At 34.4% G+C, this 21,847-nt stretch overlaps 1 protein-coding gene across 8 annotated transcripts in view; it reads left to right on the top strand.

Annotated features, from left to right (window-relative positions):
* DCAF6 (DDB1 and CUL4 associated factor 6) overlaps positions 1 to 21,847 on the top strand; it is a 131,379-nt gene that overhangs the window by 37,517 nt on the left and 72,015 nt on the right. For all 8 annotated transcript variants that reach the window (XM_055323980.1, XM_055323979.1, XM_055323978.1 and 5 more), the window contains exons 5-9: positions 10,414 to 10,527; positions 11,148 to 11,283; positions 14,056 to 14,270; positions 20,401 to 20,494; positions 21,686 to 21,805. In XM_055323980.1, coding sequence (XP_055179955.1) covers positions 10,414 to 10,527; positions 11,148 to 11,283; positions 14,056 to 14,270; positions 20,401 to 20,494; positions 21,686 to 21,805 — 679 coding nt within the window. The remainder of the gene's footprint in view (positions 1 to 10,413; positions 10,528 to 11,147; positions 11,284 to 14,055; positions 14,271 to 20,400; positions 20,495 to 21,685; positions 21,806 to 21,847) is intronic.

Raw genomic sequence — 21,847 nt, 5'->3', positions numbered from 1 at the left:
AACCAGCCAAGTCTTTTCTTTAAAACTTGGAATTTATTGATGCGTTTTTGGCATCAGGAAATTGGCATCTTGAAAAATGTGGGAAATTTGCAATCAATAGGTCTTTGGTTATTTACCATTCTCCATTTTTTTCTTTTGGAATTCTGATTACATGTATTAGATGACTTTATTCCATCTACCATTAAGCTTTTTTTTTTAATTGAAGTAAAACCATTTAGGAAAAGTACATAAATCCTAAGTATATAGCTTAGTAAATTACCACAAAGTAAATCTATTCAGATAACAACTACTTAGGTCAAGAAATATAAAAGCATTAAGTATCCCAGAAGCCTCCTTGTTCTGACCTCTAATAATTTGTCAAATTCATCCATATTAGGTGCAACTATAATTTGTTCACTTTAATTGCTATAGTATTCCATTGTGTGAATATATCATGACTGATTGATTTCTTCTATTGTTGATGAAACTTTTAAATTTGATTTCCTGCTTGGAGAACATTCCTTTACATGACTCCCAAGTACAAAATGCATGTACTTTGTTGCACATATACTTAGAAGTAAACTTGCTTGGTCATAGGATATGTATTTGTTTATTTTAGAGATATTACTAAATAATTTTCCAAAATAATTGTAACAACTTATATTCCCGCCAGTAGTATACAAGAGTTTCTATTGTTGCCCATCTTTGCCAACAATTGGTATTATTAGTCTCTAATTTTGGCAGCTTATATAGTGTCGTTTTATGGTTTCAAGTGCCTTTCCCTGTTGATGTATTAGTGCTTTCTGCATCCTGGTCAAAATAGTTTTACCTTGGGGATTCCTGGGTGGCTCAGGGGTTTGGCGCCTGCCTTCAGCCCAGGGCATGATCCTGGAGTCCCAGGATTTAGTTCCACATCGTGCTCCCTGCATGGAGTCTGCTTCTCCTTCTGCCTGTGTCTCTGCCTCTCTCTTTCTCTAAATCTTTAAAAAAATTTTTTTTCCTAGTTTGAGATTATGGAAATATTCTTCTATTCTCTCTTTTAAAAAGTTTATTGTTTTGTCTTTGCATTTAGGTATTATAATTCACCTGCATTTGATTTTTGTGATAGTATGAAGTTAGGGTAAATTTTTTTTCTCCTATGGATTTTTGTATTAACATAATTTATTTCTTGGAGAAGTAAATGAGAATCCCAAATAGCATACAAAGAGCATTCTCCATAAAGACATTTTAACAATGTATACCCATTAACCAAAGGTGTTTTTTTTTTTTTTGCTGAATACATATAAACTGTAATGTATGTGTGAATAGGATATTTTTTCAAAGCTGAAATCTATCCATTGAACAATTCCACTATTCCCTCTTCCCCTATCCCTTGCAACCTCCATTTTACTTTATTTCTGAGTTTGATTATTTTAGATACCTCATATAAGTACAATCATGCAGTGTTTGTCTTTTTTTTAAATCTTTTTTTTTTTTAAGATTTTATTTATTTATTCATGAGAGACACACAGAGAGAGGCAGAGACACAGGCAGAGAGAGGGAGGAGCAGGCTCCTTGCAGGAAGCCTGACACGGGACTCGATCCCGGGTCTCCAGGATCATGGCCAGGCTGAAGGCGGCGCTAAACCGCTGAGCCACCCGGGCTGCCCCAGCATTTGTCTTTTTGTGACTAGCTTATTTTGGTTAGCATAATGTCCTCATGGTTCATCCATGTCAATCTATGACAGGATTTCCTTTTCTAAGGCTTAATACTTTCCCCTTGTATGTATATATCATACAATCCATTTTACTTACCATTGGACATTTGGGCTTTCTACTTCTTGGTTATTGTGAATAATGCAGTGAACATGGGGGACCCCCATGCAAATATCTCTTTGGGACCCCGGTTTTGATTTTTTGGATGTATATACCCAGAATGGGATTGCTGGATTATGTAATAATTCTATTTTTAAAAAAGATTTATTTGTTTGAGAGAGAAAGAGTGACACAGAGAGAGAGAACAGGGTGAGAAACAGAGGGAAAGGGAAAGAATTTTATGTAGACTCCTCACCAAGCATGGAGCCTGATACAGGGCTCGATCCCACCGTCCTGAGATTATGACCTATGCCAAAATCAAGAGTTGGACATTCCACTGAATGAACCTAGGCACCCCCTTATTTTTAATTCTTTAAGGAACCTCCATACTGTTTTCCATAGTGGCTGTTCCATTTTACATTCCCAACAGCAGTACATAAGGGTTCCAATTTTTCTATATTCTTGTCAACCCTTGTTATTTTCTTTTTTTGTTCAAGAGTGACCATTTTAATGGGTGTGAGGAGATATTTCATTGTGTTTTTGATTTACATTTACTTAATGAAATGTTCTGGTTGAGTTGAACGGGTTCTTTTTATATTTCGTGTATTAATGCCTTATCAGTTTGCATGTTCTCCCATTCCATAGATTTGTAGAAGATAGCTATTGTAAATGAGACTGTTGGCCTAATTTTCTTTTCAGATTGTTTATTGATAGTATATAGAAAAAGCTGATTTTTGTAACCTGCAGCTTTGCTGTATACATTCATTAGGTTTGTTTTTTGTTTTTTGTTTTTTTTTAAGATTTTATTTATTTATTTGAGAGAGAGAGCACCAGCAGCAGTGGGAGGCAGATGGAGAAGCAGGCTCCTTGCTGAGTGGGAAGCCTGACGTGGGGCTCAATCCCAGATCCTGAGATTATGACCTGAGTGGAAAGCACTCAGGCAGAGCCACCCAGGCGCCCCTCATTTATTAGTTCTAACAGTATTTTGTATTGGGATCTTCAGCATTTTCTACATATAAGATTTTATCTTCACCAAACAAATAATTTTACCTCTTCCTTTCTAATTTCAGTGTTTTTTTTTTCCTTGCCTAATTGCTTTAGCTAGAATTCACTGCTGTATTGAATAGATGTGATAAGAGTAGGCATTTGTACTTTGTTCCTGATCTTAGTAAGAAAACTTTTAGTGTTTTACCATTGAATATGATAACTGAGATTCTATATGGTCTTTATTATGTTGAGGTAATTTCCTTCCATTCCTGGTCTGTTGAGATTTTTTATTGTGAAGGAGTGTTGATGTGTCAGATGCTTTTTTTGATATCAGTTATGATGATCATATGGCTTTTGTTCTTCATTATGCTAATACGGTATATCATATTGATTGATTTGCATATATTGAACTCATTTTTGCATTCCATTAGTAATTCCCACTTGATCGTGCTGAATAACATGTTGTCGTTTTGGGTTTTTTCTTTTTTTTTTTTTTTTTGTATTTTGTTGAAGAGTTTTACATCAGTATTCATCAGGGACATAGTTTATAGTTTTGTGTTCTTTTAGTGTCTTTGGTTTTGGTATCACAATAAAGTTGTCCTTATAGGATGAATTTGGAAGTGTTCCTGTTTCTTCAGTTTTTTTGGAAGGGTTTGGGGAGGATTGGTGTTCTTTAAGTGAAGGTAAAGTTCCCCAGTAAAGCCATCTGGTTCTGGGCTTTTTTGGTTGGGATATTTTTGATTAGTGATTCAATCTCCTTACTAGTTACAGATTTGTTCAAATTATTTATTTCTTCATAATTTAGTTTTGGAAGGTTGTATGTTCCTAGAAATGTATACATTTCTTCTAGAAATGTGTTGTATAATTGTTCATATGAGTCTTAACATGCTTTTTATTTCTGTGGCATAATTAGTAAAGCCTCTTCTTCCATTTGTGGTTTTTGTTGAATCTTTTTCTTTAGTCTAGGTAATAGTTTGTCAATATTGAAGATCTTTTTAAAAAACCCAATTTAGGGAATCCCTGGGTGGCTCGGCGGTTTGGCACCTGCCTTTGGTCCAGGGCGCGATCCTGGAGTCCCAGGATTGAGTCCTGCATCGGGCTCCTAGCATGGAGCCTGCTTCTCCCTCTGCCCGTCTGTCTGTCTGTCTGTCTGTCTGTCTGTCTGTCTTTCTCTCTCTCTGTGTCTATCATAAATAAATAAATAAATAAATAAATAAATAAATAAATAAATAAATAAATATTTAAAAAATAAATAAAAAACCCAACTTAGTTTCGTTGATTTTTTTTTTTGTCTTCTATTTATTTTTGCGGTAGTCTATTATTTCTTTCCTCTTCTAACTTTGGGTTTCATTTGTCCTTCTTTTGTTAGTTTTTTTTTTTTTTTAAGATTTTATTTATTTATTCATGAGGGACACAGAGAGAAAGAGAGACATAGGCAGAGGGAGAAGCAGGCTCCCTGTGGGGAGCATGATGTGGGTGGGACTCTGTCCTAGGACCCCAGCCAGGTCACAACCTGAGCTGAAGGCAGATGCTCAACCAGTGAGCCACCCAGGTGCCTCCTTTTGTTAGTTTTTTGAAGTGTAAAGATAGATTGTTGATTTGAGATCTTTCTTATTTTCTAATGTAGGTGGTTACTGGTATAAACTTCTCTCTTGGTAGTGTACCATTTACATTAAAGTAGTTACTGATAGAGAAGTTCTTACTATTGCCATTTTACCAATTTTTTTTCTGTATGTATTGTAATGATTTTGTCACTCTTGTTTTTATGTTTCATTGTTTTTTTTTTTTTAGTGACATCCTTTGATTCTTCTTTTGTACATCTATATATTTTTTTTCATTGTGGTTAAAATAAGGATTTTATAAAACATTTTATAGTTACAATTTATCTTAAACTGATAACAAATTAACTTTAATCACACACAAAAACTACTTCCTTTATTACATCCTGCTCCCACTATGTTATCACTATCACAGATTACATCTTTTTGTATGTTGTATTCACTGACATAGTGCATAATTTTTAATGCTTTATCCTTTTAAATATCTATGCTCAAATTAAAAGTGATCTATATCACTATTTAGTATTACACATTTCTGTATTTGTCTGTATATTTACCTTTATCAGAGACCTTTATATTTTTATATTGTAGTATGTTGCTATCTCATATTTTTTATTTTAACTTGAAGGAATCCCTATAGCAGTTCTTATAAGGCAGGTCTTGTGGTGATCAACTCCTTCAGCTTTTGTTTACCCAAGAAGGTCTTTATTTCTCTGTCATTTTTAAAAAACAGTTTTCCTGGATGTAGTATTCTTGGTTTGCAGGTCTTTTTGTTTCTTTTCTTTCTTTCAGCACATTGAATATATTATCCCACTCCCTTCTGGCCTATAATGTTTCTACTGAGAAATCCACTGTCTATAGGAGCTCACTTGTACATGATGATTCATGTTTCCTTTGCTGCTTTCAAGATTCTTTTTGACTTTTTTAAAATAAAGATTTTATTTTTTTATTTGAGAGAAAAAGCACAAGCAGGGAGGGGGCAGAGAGAAAGGGAGAAGCAGGCTTGATGGGTCTTGATTCTAGGAGCTGAAGGCAGACACTTAACTGAGTCACCCAGGCACCCCTCTCTTTGACAAGTTGTCCTATTTAGAGTCCTTTGAGCTTCTTGAGTGTGGATATCCATTTTCATTGGGAAGTTTTCAGCCATTATTTTTCAAATAAGCTCTCTCCCCTCCTTTTTTCTGTCTGGAATTTCCATATTTCCATATATATTGCTCAGCTTATTGTGTCCTGTAAGTCCCTTAGGGTGTTCTTCAATTTTCTGCATTCTTCCTTTTTGTTTCTCTGAGAATTTCAAAACAGTTGTCTTCAAGTTTGCTGATTCTTCTTTCTGCTTAATCAAGCCTGATGTTGATCCCCTCTAGTGAATTTTTAAAGTAATTATTATATTCTTCAGTTCCAAAATTTCTATTTGGTTCTTTTTCCAGTATTTATCTCATTGGTGATATTCTCATTTTGTTAATGCATTGTTTTCCTAGTTTCATAGTTGTCTGTTTGTGTTCTCTTGTAGTGCATTGAGCTTCCTTAGAATGATTAATTTGTAAATTCTTTTCATAGGTAAATTCTTTTCATATATTTATTAGAGTTAGTTTCTGAAGATTTATTTTGTTCCTTTGATGGGCTCTTACCCTGTATGCTTGTGTGCCTTGTTATTTTGTTGTTGTGATTTTTCTTTCGAAAAAACAGCCATCTTTCCTGGTCTTTATAGACTTTTTTTATGCAGGGGAAAGCCTTCACCAGTCAGCCCAGCTAGAGATTCTGGAGATCCCTTAGACTTTTTTATGACAATGTATCTTCTCTAGTCTTGAGTGTATAATTTTCCGTTTAGAGAGATCATGCTCCCTTTCCTGTCTGCAATACTGAAGGTTTTTTGGTGCTGCAGTGAGTCGCTGAGCTCTCTTTTTTTGTCAAGATATTCCTGTTTTATTAATGCCGAGTCAAGCAAGACAGAAACTAGTCCATTGTCAGCCTTCTACCTAGAAGCTAGAGTGTTGAACAGACATTCCACTCTTTTTTTTTCCTTTCCAATGGACATGCTGCAAGTTGGGCTTTTTTCCCCCACTATTGAGCTGTGCTGCCTTGGGGGAGATGCTGATATGATTGAAATGAAATAAGCTTTTCTAATTATATGATAATATATATATTATCATATATTATATATAATATAATATGGCTGCACTTGGCTTTGAACTTACCTGGTATACTGCTTTCTTAACTGATTTTTGGTATTCTCCTAAAGGCTTTTTGATTATATATTTTATTTTATTTTATTGAGAGAGAGAGAGCAAGCATAAGTTGAGGGGTTCGGTAGAGGGGCAAAGGGAGAGAATCCTAAGCATATTCCACACTCAGTATTGAGCCCGTTTTGGAGCTTGAGTTTATGACCCTGGGATCATAACCTGAGCTGAAATCAAGAGTCAACCGCTTAACCAATCAACTGAGCCATCTAAGTGCCCCAAGGCTTTTTGACTTTATATTGTTATTAAAAGTAAGTGTTTTTGTAGGGGAAATGGGTTGAGGCTTTCTGTTCTACAATCTTGCTGTTGTCACTCTATTTCCATATGGATTTTACTTACCATCTTTTACTGAAAGATTAGTTTTATTCCCCCATTGCTGTTCAACATGCCATTAATTGTAAATCAAGAGTTCATATATGCATAGATCCATTTTTTACTCTTTTTTGCACCATTGGTCTATTTGTACTTTATAAGTACCAAATTGTTTTAATTGCCATTGCTTTGTAATGACTCTTGATATCTAGTAGAGTACATTTTCTTGTTCCTGCTTCCAAGAACATTTTGACCATTGTTGATTCTTTGTGTTTCAATCTAACTTTTCAAACCAGCGTATTATTTTCCAACAAAAAACAGTTTGCTACTTGACGGGATGAGCACTGGGTGTTATTCTGTATGTTGGCAAACTGAACACCAATAAAAAATAAATTTATTATAAAAAAATAAAATAAAAATTCTGATCACACACACACAAAAGTTTAACTATGTGAGGTGATAAATGTCTAAGCTAAAAAAAAAGTTTGCTGAAAATTAGATTGTGATTATACTGAATTTAAAGATAAATTTAGGGCAAACTAATACCTTACAATTATTGTATATTCCAATCAATGAAGATGATATATTTTTGCATTTTAAAGGTATTTATTTTAACTTCTCTCAATAATATTTTATAATTTTTAATGTGGCATTACTGTACAAATTTCCTTTAATTTTTTTTTAAGTATTTGATATTTTGGTACTGTTGCAATTGTTATCTTTTTAAGAATTTTACTTTTTAGGGATCCCTGGGTGGCGCAGCGGTTTGGCACCTGCCTTTGGCCCAGGACGCGATCCTGGAGACCCGGGATCGAATCCCACGTCGGGCTCCCGGTGCAAGGAGCCTGCTTCTCCCTCTGCCTATGTCTCTGCCTCTCTCTCTCTCTCTCTGTGTGACTATCATAAATAAATAAAAATTAAAAAAAAAACTAAAAAAAAAAAGAATTTTACTTTTTAAATGTTTCTGGTATAAAAAATACAATTGTCTTCATAATATTTTAAAACTGGAAATCTTTTATTCACTTATTTTTTTTATTTTTTTTAATTTTTTTTGTTTTATTTATTTATGATAGGCACACAGTGAGAGAGAGAGAGGCAGAGACACAGGCAGAGGGAGAAGCAGGCTCCATACACCGGGAGCCCGACGTGGGATTCGATCCCGGGTCTCCAGGATCGCGCCCTGGGCCAAAGGCAGGCGCTAAACCGCTGCGCCACCCAGGGATCCCCTTTTATTCACTTATTAATTCTCATAATTCAACTGTAGATTCTTATGGATTTCCTGTATACAGTCATATCTTTTTTGAATGTCATAACATTTTTATTTATTTATTTTCGACCCATATACCTGTTCCTAGTTTGCTAAGAATTTTATCTTGAATGAATGTTGCATTCAGAAGCTTCTTTATTGAGATTTAATTGATATATCATACACCGCACACATTTAAAGTGTACAATTTGTGGAGTTTTGACAGCTTATTGTACCTTGAAATCATTTCCATAGTTCAGGATAATGGATATATCCATTATATTCAAAAATTTCCTTATTCCCATTTTTAATCCCTTTCTCTTGTCTCTACTTAACCCCACATCCTTGGGAAGTCACTGATCTTTTAATTACTGTAGATTTGTTTATACTTTTTGTGGAGTTATATATGAATGAGATTATATAATCAAACCATATGTATTCTTTTGGTCTGATTTTTTTCACTTAGCATAATTTTTGAGATTCATTTATGTTGTTGAGAGTATCAATAACTAACTCTTTTTATTCCTGAGTTGTATTACCCTTCATCTTTGGATGGGCATTTGGGTTGTTTCTACTTTTAGGCTGTTACAAATAATGCTGTTTTGAATATTTGTATAAATGTCTTTGATGGACATGTACTTTCCTTTTACTTTGATAAACACATAGGAATGGAATGACTGAGTTATGTTAGAGGAATGAGTTTAACTTTTTAAGAAACTGCCAAACTTTTCCAGAGTGGTTATATCATTTTACATTTCTGTAAGCATTGCCTGATAGTTCCAGTTGTTCTGCATCCTTTTTAACACTTGCTGTGGTCAATCTTTTTTATTTTAGACGTTCTAAGAGATATATAATGGAATCTCTTGTGTTATTTCTCAATTATCTGATGATGTTGAGCATACTTTTTATGTGCTTATTTATCATCTTTATGTATTTGGTGAACTGTTCAAATCCTTTGCCCATTGGACTTTTATTTCTCATTGAGTTTTGAGGGATTTTGAAAATATGTTTTGGATATTTTTCAGGTATGTGATTTATAAGTTTTTCCTCCCAGTCAATGGCTTTTCTTCTCATTTTCTTAATGCTGTCTTTCCAAAAGAAGTTCTTAATTTTCAGGAAGCCCATTTTATCAAAGTTCTTTGTTCTTATGGGCTAATGTTATAGCTAAAAACTTTAACCAAAAGTCACAGGGATTTTTTTTCCTAGAAGTTTTATAGTTTTATGTTTTACACTTAGATCAATGATCTATGTTGTAATAATTTTTTAAGAAAGTCTGAAGTATTGCCTGAATACTTTTTTGTTACTTTGCATATGGATATCCAGTTTTCTGACACTGTTTTTTTTCTCCACTGAATTTCTTTATACCATTATCATAAATCACTTGGCTGTATGTATATCACCTATTTTTGGTCGGTACCTGTTCTCTTCCAGTGATTTATCAGTAAACTTCTATCATATTATCTTAATTACTGTAGTTTTTTTTTTTATTTGCCTAGTACTCAGGCAGAGGTTCTTTTATTTTATTTATTTATGATAGGCACACAGTGAGAGAGAGAGAGAGGCAGAGACATAGGCAGAGGGAGAAGCAGGCTCCATGCACCGGGAGCCCAATGTGGGATTCGATCCCGGGTCTCCAGGATCGCGCCCTGGGCCAAAGGCAGGCGCTAAACCGCTGCGCCACCCAGGGATCCCAATTACTGTAGTTTTATAGTAACTCTTAAAGCTAGTAGTATAAGTCCTTTGCTCTTCTTCTTCAACTTACTTAAGGTATTTTAGATCTTTTGTATTTCCACATAAATTTGATAATCAGATTGTCATTTATACCAAAAATCCCGCTGGAATTTATTTGAATCTATATATCAATTTAGGGAGAATTGACAGTATTAAATGTCCCAATCCATGAACACAATATATATCCTGTTATTTAGGACTTTTATTTTATTTTTTATAATTTTCAATATTAACATGTCTTACATATCTTCAAGTATTTTATATTTTTCATATTTTTTGTAAATATTATTTTTAAATTTTCAGTTTCTAATGGTTTTGTTGCTAGTATATAGACATACAATTGATTTTTATATATTGGTCTTGTATCCTGCAACTTTGATGCATTCTAACATTAAATTTTTAAAAAATTAATTGCATAGGATTTTCTGCATAGGTGATCAGATCATCTATGAATAGAAAAACACGTTTCTTTATTCTTTATTTTATTTTACAAAATAATGGTGATGTCTTTCAAAGCCAACTGTTTAAATGTTCAATAACATTACCTGTACTTTTGTTGTCCTATACAGATTATGACTGTACCCAATGACCCATATACTTTTCTATCTTGTGGTGAAGATGGAACTGTCCGGTGGTTTGATACACGTATCAAAACTAGCTGCACAAAAGAAGATTGCAAAGATGTAAGAATCAAAGTTTTATACAAATGACAAAAAAATTAAGATTATAATTAAAATTTGATGATAAGTAATCTCTGGGTTATAAGATTATGGGTAAATGTGATTGTAATAAATTTTGCTGATCTAGTATAATTGCTCAGTGTTTTAGTCTTCTATTTGGGAGTTGACTTTTAATTTTTCCTCTTCAGAATGCAATTTGCATTACTCAACTGTTGTTTGTTTCTTTAACCTCTAATTAAATTTATATTTCCATATGTATTGTTTATTTTGGTTGGTTTATAAGAAAAATGTACAATACTGTACTAGAAGTCAATTTTGGAGTTGTGTAGCAAACTGTAAGGAAAAAAGGAATTTCCCTTAGAGTGATAAACGGCCAAGGAGGAATATTGACTGAGTATATTTATTATGGTCTCACATAAGCTGAATTTGTTAGAAACACTGATAGAAACATGAAAAATAAATTAAAAGAAAACCATGTTGTTTTTGTCTTCTCATTATCATACTGAGTTAGGATTTCTGAGAAAGGTTATTTTCTTTTAATTAAGAGGAAAATGTTTTAAATCTTTAGAGGAGCCTCTGTACAGCAAAGCTGTATGTAACTGGTGTTGTTTTATCTTTTGTAGGATATTTTAATTAACTGCCGACGTGCTGCCACATCTGTAGCTATTTGTCCACCAATACCATATTATCTTGCTGTTGGCTGTTCAGATAGCTCAGTACGAATATATGATCGGCGAATGCTGGGCACAAGAGCCACAGGTAAAAAGCTGATATTACAGAAAATATAAGATTCTGTGAGTGCAAATAATAAATATTTATGACATATTTGCAATTTTAAAATTTCATGAGTTAGTCCTAAAATTCAGTAAATACAATGTATTTAAATAATATGGGTTATTATTTAAAAAAATAGCATTTTACTAGGGTGCCTGGGTGGCTTGATTAGTTAAACATCCAACTTTTGATCTTAGGGTCATGAGTTCAAGCCCTGCATTGGACTCCACACTAGGTGTGGAGCATACATATACATGTAAAAATAGCATTTACCAAGATTTTATGACCCTATCAAGGTGATACTTTTGCAGTTCATCACTTTAAAAATTGTAACAGTTGATCATATTAATTTCCTAGGGCTGTGATAACAAATTACCACAAATTGGGTGGGTGGCTTAAGATAACTTCCCATCTTTCTGGAGGTTAGATATCTAAAATCAGTCTATTGTAGGGTTTTCTGCTGGTGGCTCTCAGGGAAGCTCTTGCATGCTTCTCTCCTAGTTTCTGATGATTGTTGGCAATATGGCTTTCAATGTTTCCTTTCACTCTCTCCTTCCACATTTATATACCATTCTCCTCTGTATCTGAATCCACATTTTCCTCTTATTGGGACACTAGTCATATTGGAACTAGGGCTCTCCCTAATCCAGGGTGACCTCATTACATCTGCAAAGACCCTGTTTCCAAATATTCCAGAATCATTCCGAGTTCTGGATGGACATGAATTTGGGGGGGACACGATTAGCCCACAACATTTGGCTTTCTAATTTCTTTTTGTGGGAGAGAGGGAAGTTAGGAAAGAACAGTGACTTGGGTATGTGTTAATGTACAGTATATACTTATGCCTAGTTAAATTACTATTAGTGATGCTGGAGCACTGAAGTTTAAGATGTCAGAAATTGATTCTTACCTTTCCAGAGGTTAGAGATCTAAAATCAGTCTTTTGTAGGGTTTTCTGCTGGTGGCACTCAGGAGGCTCTTGCATGCTTCTCTCCTAGTTTCTGGTGGTTGTTAGCAATCTGGCTTTTTAATGTTTCCTTTTATTCTCAGCTTCTACATTTATATACCATTTAAGACTGATTGTCTTAAACTCATTTGCTCCTTATCCATTATGGATGTTCAGACCACCTCTGAAATATCCAAATTAAAGCCAACTTATTAGCATTTTCTCAGTAAGGGGAGGCCAGGATTATATACCCACACATCCACCAAATATACATACATTATATACACATTACATATATTCGCATGTTTTATATTGCTAAAAATAAAAGTGGACTTGGCCAGAAACTAACAATGCCAATCTCAGTGTTAATTTATATCCAGTAAAAATGGACGTAGTTTACTGAAATGGGAAGACTAGGTTGAGGGCACCTGGGTGGCTCAGTCAGTTTTTTGTCCAACTCTTGATTTTGATGCAGGTCATGATTTCAGGGTCATGAGATTTCAGAGCCCTGCAATGGGCTCTGCTGAGCATGGAGCCTGCTTAAGATTCTCTCTCTCCTTCTCCCTCTGCCTTCTCCCATCCTCCCCACCACAAACCCCCCACTCATGTGCAGATGCTCTCTCTCTCTAAAAAAGGAAAAAGAAAAAGATTAAAATAGAAAGGAAGACTAGACAGTTTTTTTGTTTTTTTGGAACTGTGATTGAGAAATCTTGTCTATTTGGATATACACTTTTAGGGAAACAGTAGAAATAATATGAAATTGTAGGCTAAATTACTATTGTTCAAGATGGGACACAATTGACATTTGAACAGAACATGATCTCCTTGTGTTAGTATTATACAATTTTGTGGGACTTTTAGAATTTAGTATTTCCAGACCTCCAGGGCACAAGGTGCCAAATGCCAGTTGGACTCTTCCTATCATATTGTATTATATTGATGATTGCCAAAATTATTAAAGTTGGAAATGTGTCCTCATTCTGATATCAAGAGGAAAATTTCATGACAATCAAAAATCTTTTAAAAACATAGGGGTGCCTGAGATCCCTGGGTGGCTCAGTGGTTTAGTGCCTGCCTTTGGCCCAGGGCATGATCCTGGAGTCCTGGGATTGAGTCCCGCTACAGGCTCCTTGCATGGAGCCTCCTTCTCCCTCTGCCTGTGTCTCTGCCCCTCTCTCTGTGTGTGTTTCTCATGAATAAATAAATAAAATCTTAAAAAAAAAAAAAACAGGCATAGGGGTGCCTGGCTGGGTCAGTCAGAAGATCATGCAATTTTTGATATCAGGGTCATGAATTTGGGCCCCACATTGAATGTAGAGATTAATAAGAAAAATAAATAAATCTTTTTTTAACCTGAAGCAAAAGGTAAATCATTTAAAAAGGAAAGTACACTATTTTATCTAGTATGCTAATAATAAATATAAGCTTAACTATTTATATTCTAAAAATTATATTAGCTTCATTGGAAAATTTTTGGAAGATGATTTAGTATAACTATAATCACAAATCATTTTAATTAAATGACTCATGTTTTGAATAATACATTCATGTAATTTGTAGAACATTTATGTAATCTATGTAATTCCAGCCACTCAGGAAATTTTTTTTTGAAGATATGTAGCCTTTATGCTATATTCTCTATTATTTTGTTATAAAATCAGGCTATTGAGAAAAGGGCCTCTTCTAGAAATAGAATATGATATTTTGGATTTTATATTGCTACATTAAATCACACATCTCATAATTTAGATTAAGAGTTTTAAAAATATTTTTCTTAAAAAATGTATATAACTTCCTGTTTTCTTATTTAGGGAATTATGCAGGTCGAGGAACTACTGGAATGGTTGCCCGTTTTATCCCTTCCCATCTCAATAATAAGTCCTGCAGGGTGACATCTCTGTGTTACAGTGAGGATGGCCAAGAGATTCTTGTTAGCTACTCCTCAGATTATATATATCTTTTTGACCCGAAAGATGATACTGCACGAGAACTTAAAACTCCTTCTGCAGAAGAAAGAAGAGAGGAGGTAAGTTTACTCAAAACCATATTCTTCTTTCAGTTCAGGAAACATTAATTCAGTGACTCCTGGGGCCTGTAGGGCTTCAAAAAATAGAATAGATTTTTAAGGCATTTATAGTCTAGGTTTGTAAAAGGACATGGAATATACATGAAAGAACAGAGGCTAGGGATACCTAGGTGGCTCAGTTGTTGAGCATCTGCCTTTGGCTCAGGGTATGTCCCTGGGGTTCCAGGATCGAGTCCCACATCAGGCTCCCTGCATGGAGCCTGCTTCTCCCTCTGCCTGTGTCTCTGCCTTTCTCTCTCTCTGTCTCTCAAGAATAAATAAAATCTTAAAAAAAAAAAAAAAGAAAGAAAGAAAAGAACAGGGGCTAATAATTAAGAATCAGGCTCTAGAAAAATATTGTGAATTTTTTTTAAAGAATATATCCACTAGCAAAATATTTCTTTAACTTTGTTGGAAGCACAGCAGCAAGCAAGAAATATCAACAGTTCTAATGGTTGCAGAAAAAGCAACTAAAATAATAAAAACTAGGATTTATAAACTCCCAATAGACTAAATGTTTATGTTCATTCACCAATCAGAGTTTTATCTGTTAGTATTTACTATTTCAAATGTGGACAGCAATCCCTTTCTCTCCTGATCATGCTTCTCTTTCATGGTTATGAACATGCATCCCTAGGTACATTTTACAAAATACATAGGACTTAGTGGCAAAAAGGTTAACTTAAAGTATATACACACACATACATATGCAAACAGTGGGGAGAGGAAGGAATTGCTGTCTACATGTGAATAGTAAATGGTAATATGTAAAATCTTGTTAAACATAAACATTTAGTCTTATTGAAGTTTATATATCACATTTTATATCTATTATATATATATATATACACACACATATATATATAATATTACATATTGAAAATTGGGTAGAAGAAATACTACCACTAAAATGACTCAAATAGTGAACCAAACCATTGGAATGCCTGGCAGGCTCAGTTAGTAGAGCCTGCAACTCTTGATCTTGGGGTTGTGAGTTTAAGTCCCACAGAGATTACTTAAAAATAAAATCTTTAAAAAAATAAAATAGCAGGGATCCCTGGGTGGAGCAGCGGTTTGGCGCCTGTCTTTGGCCCGGGGCGCGATCCTGGAGACCCGGGATCGAATCCCACGTCGGGCTCCCGGTGCATGGAGCCTGCTTCTCCTTCTGCCTGTGTCTCTGCCTCTCTCTCTCTCTGTGACTATCATAAGTAAATTAAAAAATAAAATAAAAGAAAATAAAATAGCAGATCATCTTCTTATTTGTAAAAGGCAAAACCCAGAAATAATAATACATCCTTGAAGTATTCAATAATAGAAGAATGATTGTTTTAACCTATCAGAAACTGCTTTCCCCAACATCTTTTGCACTTTGGATTTTTTTGTTTTTAATGTTTTGTGTTTAATCACTCTACTGTTTGGCTTGTAAATGTTTTTGAAATTAACTGTTGCTTTATAAATAATCAGTAACTTTTCGGTATTGGACCAACTCCTATTGAACATACTTTAAAGGTACTCAAGAACAACAATTTTCTAATTTCTACAAAACTAAATCCAGTTCTTATGATTACAGGTTTAGAGGGCTAAAAAATGAGGGAAAAAAATCAGGATAACTTTATAAATATTTTTGGGGATTTTAAATATGCTAGTGTATTTAAGTGAATGAGGAAATTGACAAAGAAGAGTATGATGGCTAATGAAAGCTATTTTTGAATTTATTGGTTTAATTGAAAACATGAGATCTGCTCTTTTATTTTGTTGCTGCTGTGTAATTCCTCTTGAGATATGTGCTCTAGTGAAGTTACAGTCTAGCTTTGTGACTATTACATAATGAAAGTTGGAAATGCAGAAATATTTTTAAGTGGGCCAACCAGCTTTTATACCATAGAATACTTAGCCAAAATATGTTTACATAATCAGTGTGAATGAGGCTGAGTCATGAACACTTGGTTATTTTTTGAATGTGGTTTTCTCAGTATTCTTTGTTGAATTAACTAAATTAAGAATAATACTTCTGACAGTAGATTAAAATTACAAAAATAAATCATGCTTAGTATTACTAAACCAAGCAATCACAGGTGTATATAGAAGAAGAAATTAGTAGTCTGTCCCCTTCTTAAGCTCATCAGGTTTTCTTCAGTATTTTATGCCAAATCCTTGATAGTAGCATTTGGATACATTCTACTCACCAGATATTTATTGGGCACCTGCGTACACTAGGTCCTTTAGAAACTTTAGACATTCAAGGACAACTGTGACAAAGACATGGCCTCTTACTCAGGAATTTACAGTTTAGTGGAAAGATACAAATAAATGAATATGTAAAACTTTAACAATAAAATTACACATGAGTTATGTTATAAGAGGAGCAAAGGAAGGAATAATGTATTTTGACTGGAAATGTAAGAAATGATTGGGGTTTTAAAATGTGAATAAAAGTTTCACATAATGATTTTTTTCTTATGTATTCATGATATTTTTATATTTTCTTAATTTGTGGAGGCTTCTTTTTCTTTCTTTATATCCTCTTATAATTTCTCTTTCATTTTTCCATTCTTTAGTATTTTTTGTCACTTCTCATTTTTCTTTTTTTGTATTCTGTTTTCTTTTTATTGTCTTTGCTGTCTTCCTTTTCCTCTCCTATCTATTTGACATTTTCCCCACTTGCCCTACTTCGTTATTGGTCCACGTTGTTGAATCTGGTGTCTTATTTTCTGTTCTCACAGTTTGTTCCAAAAATACATATCCCAAATCTGTAGGACTACTTTGCGTTCTCACTACCACTACTACCCTGATCCAAGACATCACCATCTTTCCTAGATTGTTGTGGTAGCTTTTAACCAGTCTCCTTGCTTTCACCCCCAACCCCATAGTCCTTTAGTTATGTAGCACCTAAATGATCCTTTAAAATCAAGTCAAATTACGCTACTTTTCTGATCAACACTCCCAAGTGGTTCTCCATCTCACTTAAAACAAAAACTAAGGTCCCTATAGTGGCTTCAAGATCTTCTATCATGTGCTTCTTGACTTGTACTGTTTTCTCAGTACTTCTACTGTACTCTGCTCTGGCCACCTCTACTGACTTATTTAGGCAGCCTAAGCATGCTTCTCCCTTATGCTTTTGCATTTACTGCACATCAAATGGTCTTCCCACATATCTGGGTTTCATCTTTTCTTACCTGTTTTTAGGTCTTCACTCTTGTCACATTCTCAGTGAGGCCCTCCTTAACCTCCCATTTTAAAATCGCAGCCCTTAACTCCCAGGTACTGCCTATCACCTTTGTCTACTTAATTTTTCCCCCCATAATACTCAACACTTTCTTTTGTATATTTTACTTTTTTTTTTTTTTTACCATGTGTTGTCCATCTACTCCACTAGTTTATAAATTATGTAACATTGGAGTTTTTGTGTGATTTGTCCATTGATCTTTTCCTAATACCTAGAGTGGTACCTGGTACATAGAAGGTGCTCAGGAAAGTCTTAGTTGAATGACTGAATTAATGCTTGCACCATTTTCAGTATTCTTGACTAGGTTATTTTGCATATCTCAAAAAGTCAAGCTTGAGACTGTTTTTAACTTGAAGACCTTGTTCTAGAAGAGTTGCTGAAGTTAAAACACTTTCTTTGCTTGTATAATATAAAATTCCTCTTTCATAACTATGGAGCAGGGCTCTTTTCTGTTCTAAATATAGTTCACGTACAGAGTGAGGCCTGCTGTTTCTGGAAATGATTATTTGTCTAAGATTTTGGACACCTGCCACACTGGGCTTTCTCTAATCTTCTGATTATTCCCTGTCACACTTGTGGCTTCCTGCAGATTTTGCTATTCTTTGTTGTTCTTAGCCACATTTATATACTTATGGAATTTGTGAGGGTTTTTTTTTTTCTGTCTTCTTTGCTAAGGGTGTAAAGATTCTCTCCATCTTGTTGCTCAGTATGGTTTCCAGGGGAAAACAGAAAATTTACAGATTTCTATCAAAATCTGCTTAATTAAAAGGAAAAAAATCAATGTTTTATGAAAAAATAAAAATAAAAGAAGTGAGCCACAAAAATGGGAGAAAATGTTTGTATATCATTGATTTATGATTTAGAATCTAGTAACCAAAATATATTGGAACCACGGTAAGGTACCATTTCACACTTACTAGGTCGGCTAAAATTTTAAAGGTCAATAACAGCGTTGAAGATGTGGAGAAATTGGAGCTTTCACACATTGCTGGTAGGAATATAAAATGGTGCAGCTGCTTTGGAAAACAGCTTGGCAGTTCCTCAAAAGTTAAACATAGAGTTATCATATGATCTAGCAAATCCATTTCTAGATATATACTGAAGAGAATTGAAAACATATGTCCCCATAAAATCTTCCACATATGTTCCTAGCAGCATTTCTTCACAACAGCCAGAAAATGAAAACTACTCAATGCTCATAGACTGATAAATGAATAAACAAAATATGGTATATCCAAATAATGGAATATTATTGAACCATAAAAAGAAATGATACATGGTACAACATGGATGAACTTTGAAAATACTATGCCATATGAAAGAAGCCAGATAGAACCACATATTATTCCATGTCTATGAAGTGTCCAGAACAGGCATAGCCCTAGAGACAGAAAGTAGATTCATGGTCACCAGGAGCCAAGTGCTGGGAGGAGTGAGGAGCAGCTGCTCACAGTTCTAGGATTTCTCTTTGAGGTAATGAAAACATCCTGGAATTAATTGTGCAAGTGGTTGCACAGCTTTGTGCATATGAACCACTGACTTACACACTTTAAAAGGGTGACTATCATGTTACGTGTGTTATATCTCAATAAAAAATATTAAACATTATAAAAGTTACAGAGAATGGGTGTTCAAGGGTGTTAAATGCCATAGACATCAAATGGATTAAGTTGTGAAAGGTGCCATTTGAATTGGCAATTGATTGTCGATCACTTTTTCACTGATCAGTGAACTTAGCAAGTAATCACTCATGGGTGACATTGATGAGAATGAATTCAGTGGAATGTTGGGAACATAAGATGACTACAGTGAATTGAGGAAGGATTAGAAGATAAAAAAGTGGAATAAATATAGACTTCTTTCCAAGAAGCTTGGCAATAAGGCTTCAGAAAACGGGAAAGAGTATAGCTGGATAGAAATATAAAACTGAGGTGTTTTGTTTGTTAAAAATGGTAAGTATCTTCAGCATATTGTAAAGAAGAAATGAGAGAGGAAATGAATGTAGGTATGGGAAAGCATAATTGTCAAAGCAAGGTGCTTGAGGAATTGAAGGAATAAAATGAAAAGCACAGATGGAGTTATTAAGCTTAAGCAAAATAAATGATACATTTTCTGAGAAAGGTTAGAAGGAATTAGGAAGTTGTAGACTATAGTAAGTTTGTAGGATGCAGCTGAAGTAGGAGGAAGAGTAATTAGCCAAAAATGAGGGAAACCAGATAGAGTAGAGATCCTGAAGTGAGTAATGAAGGGTTGCAGTAGATGGGGGGAACCGGAGAGTAAACTGTCACTGATAATAAAATAGTGATAATTCCTATTGTCAGGTATGTAGATACTTTACCTAGACTACATGTATCATCATCAAAACTCAGGCTCATTGGGGATCCCTGGGTGGCTCAGCGGTTTAGTTTCTGCCTTTGGCCCAGGGCGCAATCCTGAAGTCCCGGGATCAAGTCCCACGTCGGGCTCCCTGCATGGAGCCTACTTCACCCTCGGCCTGTGTCTCTGCCTCTCTCTCTGTGTCTCTCATGAATAAATAAATAAAATCTTAAAAAAAAAAACGAACAAAACTCAAGCTCACTGCAGTTAAATAACTTTCCTGTGGTCAGTTGTAAAGGGATACAGGTGGGATTAGAAGTGACATATACATGATTTCAAAGTTGCACTCAGACTCTAATTTAGGGTGAAGATGTTAAGTGTAGGCTGTACCATCAATAGGGTACCATCATTATTAAGAGCCGTCTTTCATGTTTTGACTTAGGATCTCTTTTGCACACTCAATAAAGAAAGCAAAGACATGGACAGAATTTGTTAGACTTCAAGTATGCTTTAAGAATTGAGCAAATGAGTTTTCTCTTCATCTTTTAGTTACGACAGCCTCCAGTGAAGCGTCTGAGACTTCGTGGTGATTGGTCAGACACTGGACCCCGAGCGAGGCCTGAGAGTGAACGAGAACGAGATGGTAATTCTACTTTTCAGCCTTTCTAATATAGAATTTAAAAATTAATCTTTTATTTCTTTTTTTTCTTATAAGTGATGCTGAAACAAACATCCTTGTACTTTTATCTTAATATACTTGTGCAAATGCATCTGAGGATCAATTCCTAAAAGTGGAATGAATGACTGGATCACTGGATAATACATTTACTTTTGATAGCTATCAAATTACCCTCCAAAATAAGTACACTACTTTACATTTCTACTGGAAGTATGAGAATGCCCATTGCCATGTAAAACATTGGACATCATCAATCTTTTTAACTTTGCCTATTAGATATAAAGTGAAATGAAAACTTCAATTTCCAACCCAAGAGCTTTATAATAGCAGATAAATTTTTTTTCTTTTATCAAGTGCTTTTGGTAAGCATAAGAAACTACTTTGGGAGCCTTAAGATGGCACACTTTTAAAATAGAATTAATCTGTGTATGTTAATAAATGGTTGGTAGCCAAAATCTTATTTTAATGACTTTTGAATTCTTTTAAGATCAAAAGCATATTCCCCAATATATTATCCTTGTTATCATCTTATATATTTAAACTTAAAGCAACATTAAAGGCAGTAAAGTATGAAATTCTATTTTCATGAAAATTCAAGAACAAATTATTTGCATTTTAAATTATATGATTGTAGGATTATCTTTAATTTGATGTCATACTTAATTTGATAATTCCCTAAAGAAAACATATTTGAAGGAGAAAAGGAGTAGAGGGAAGAGACAAATAAAATACTTTCTAGTTTTTGTTAATTTCAAATATATGGAATATGCTTACAGTGTGGTGAAAATCAGTTTAAGGAAATTTGAGAGGGCAAACCTTTCTTTTAATTGATATAATTCATGAGCTGGTGGAACTAAAGATGTGGGTTGGGGGTCAGGGTGAGAGGTGTAGAGGTACTTAAGAATAGACAAAGATGAGATATAAATCCTATTCTTGAGGAACTCAAAATACAGATGGAGAGTCACTTGCAAAAATATATACTATGAAATGTGATGATAGCTCTGATAGATTTGTGTACATTAATAGAATTTATTTAGGCAATTTGATTCTTTTTTTAATTGCTCTCATTTTAAAGGCCTTAATATCTGGGTTTTTGCATTAATGAAAGATCCTGACTTACTACTGAATTCACTGATAAGACCTGTATTGTGATAGGTGAGCAAAGTCCCAATGTGTCATTGATGCAGAGAATGTCTGACATGTTATCGAGGTGGTTTGAAGAAGCAAGTGAAGTGGCACAAAGCAATAGGGGGCGAGGAAGATCTCGACCAAGAGGTAATTTTTCTTAATTGAAGTCACTCAAAAGCTGACAAAAGC

The sequence above is a fragment of the Nyctereutes procyonoides genome, unplaced genomic scaffold (genome assembly GCF_905146905.1).
Source record: "Nyctereutes procyonoides isolate TBG_1078 unplaced genomic scaffold, NYPRO_anot_genome, whole genome shotgun sequence".
In the NCBI taxonomy this organism is placed as follows: domain Eukaryota; kingdom Metazoa; phylum Chordata; class Mammalia; order Carnivora; family Canidae; genus Nyctereutes; species Nyctereutes procyonoides.
The sequence above is the reverse complement of the archived record's forward strand: the minus strand, read 5'-3'. Positions and strand labels throughout refer to the sequence as shown.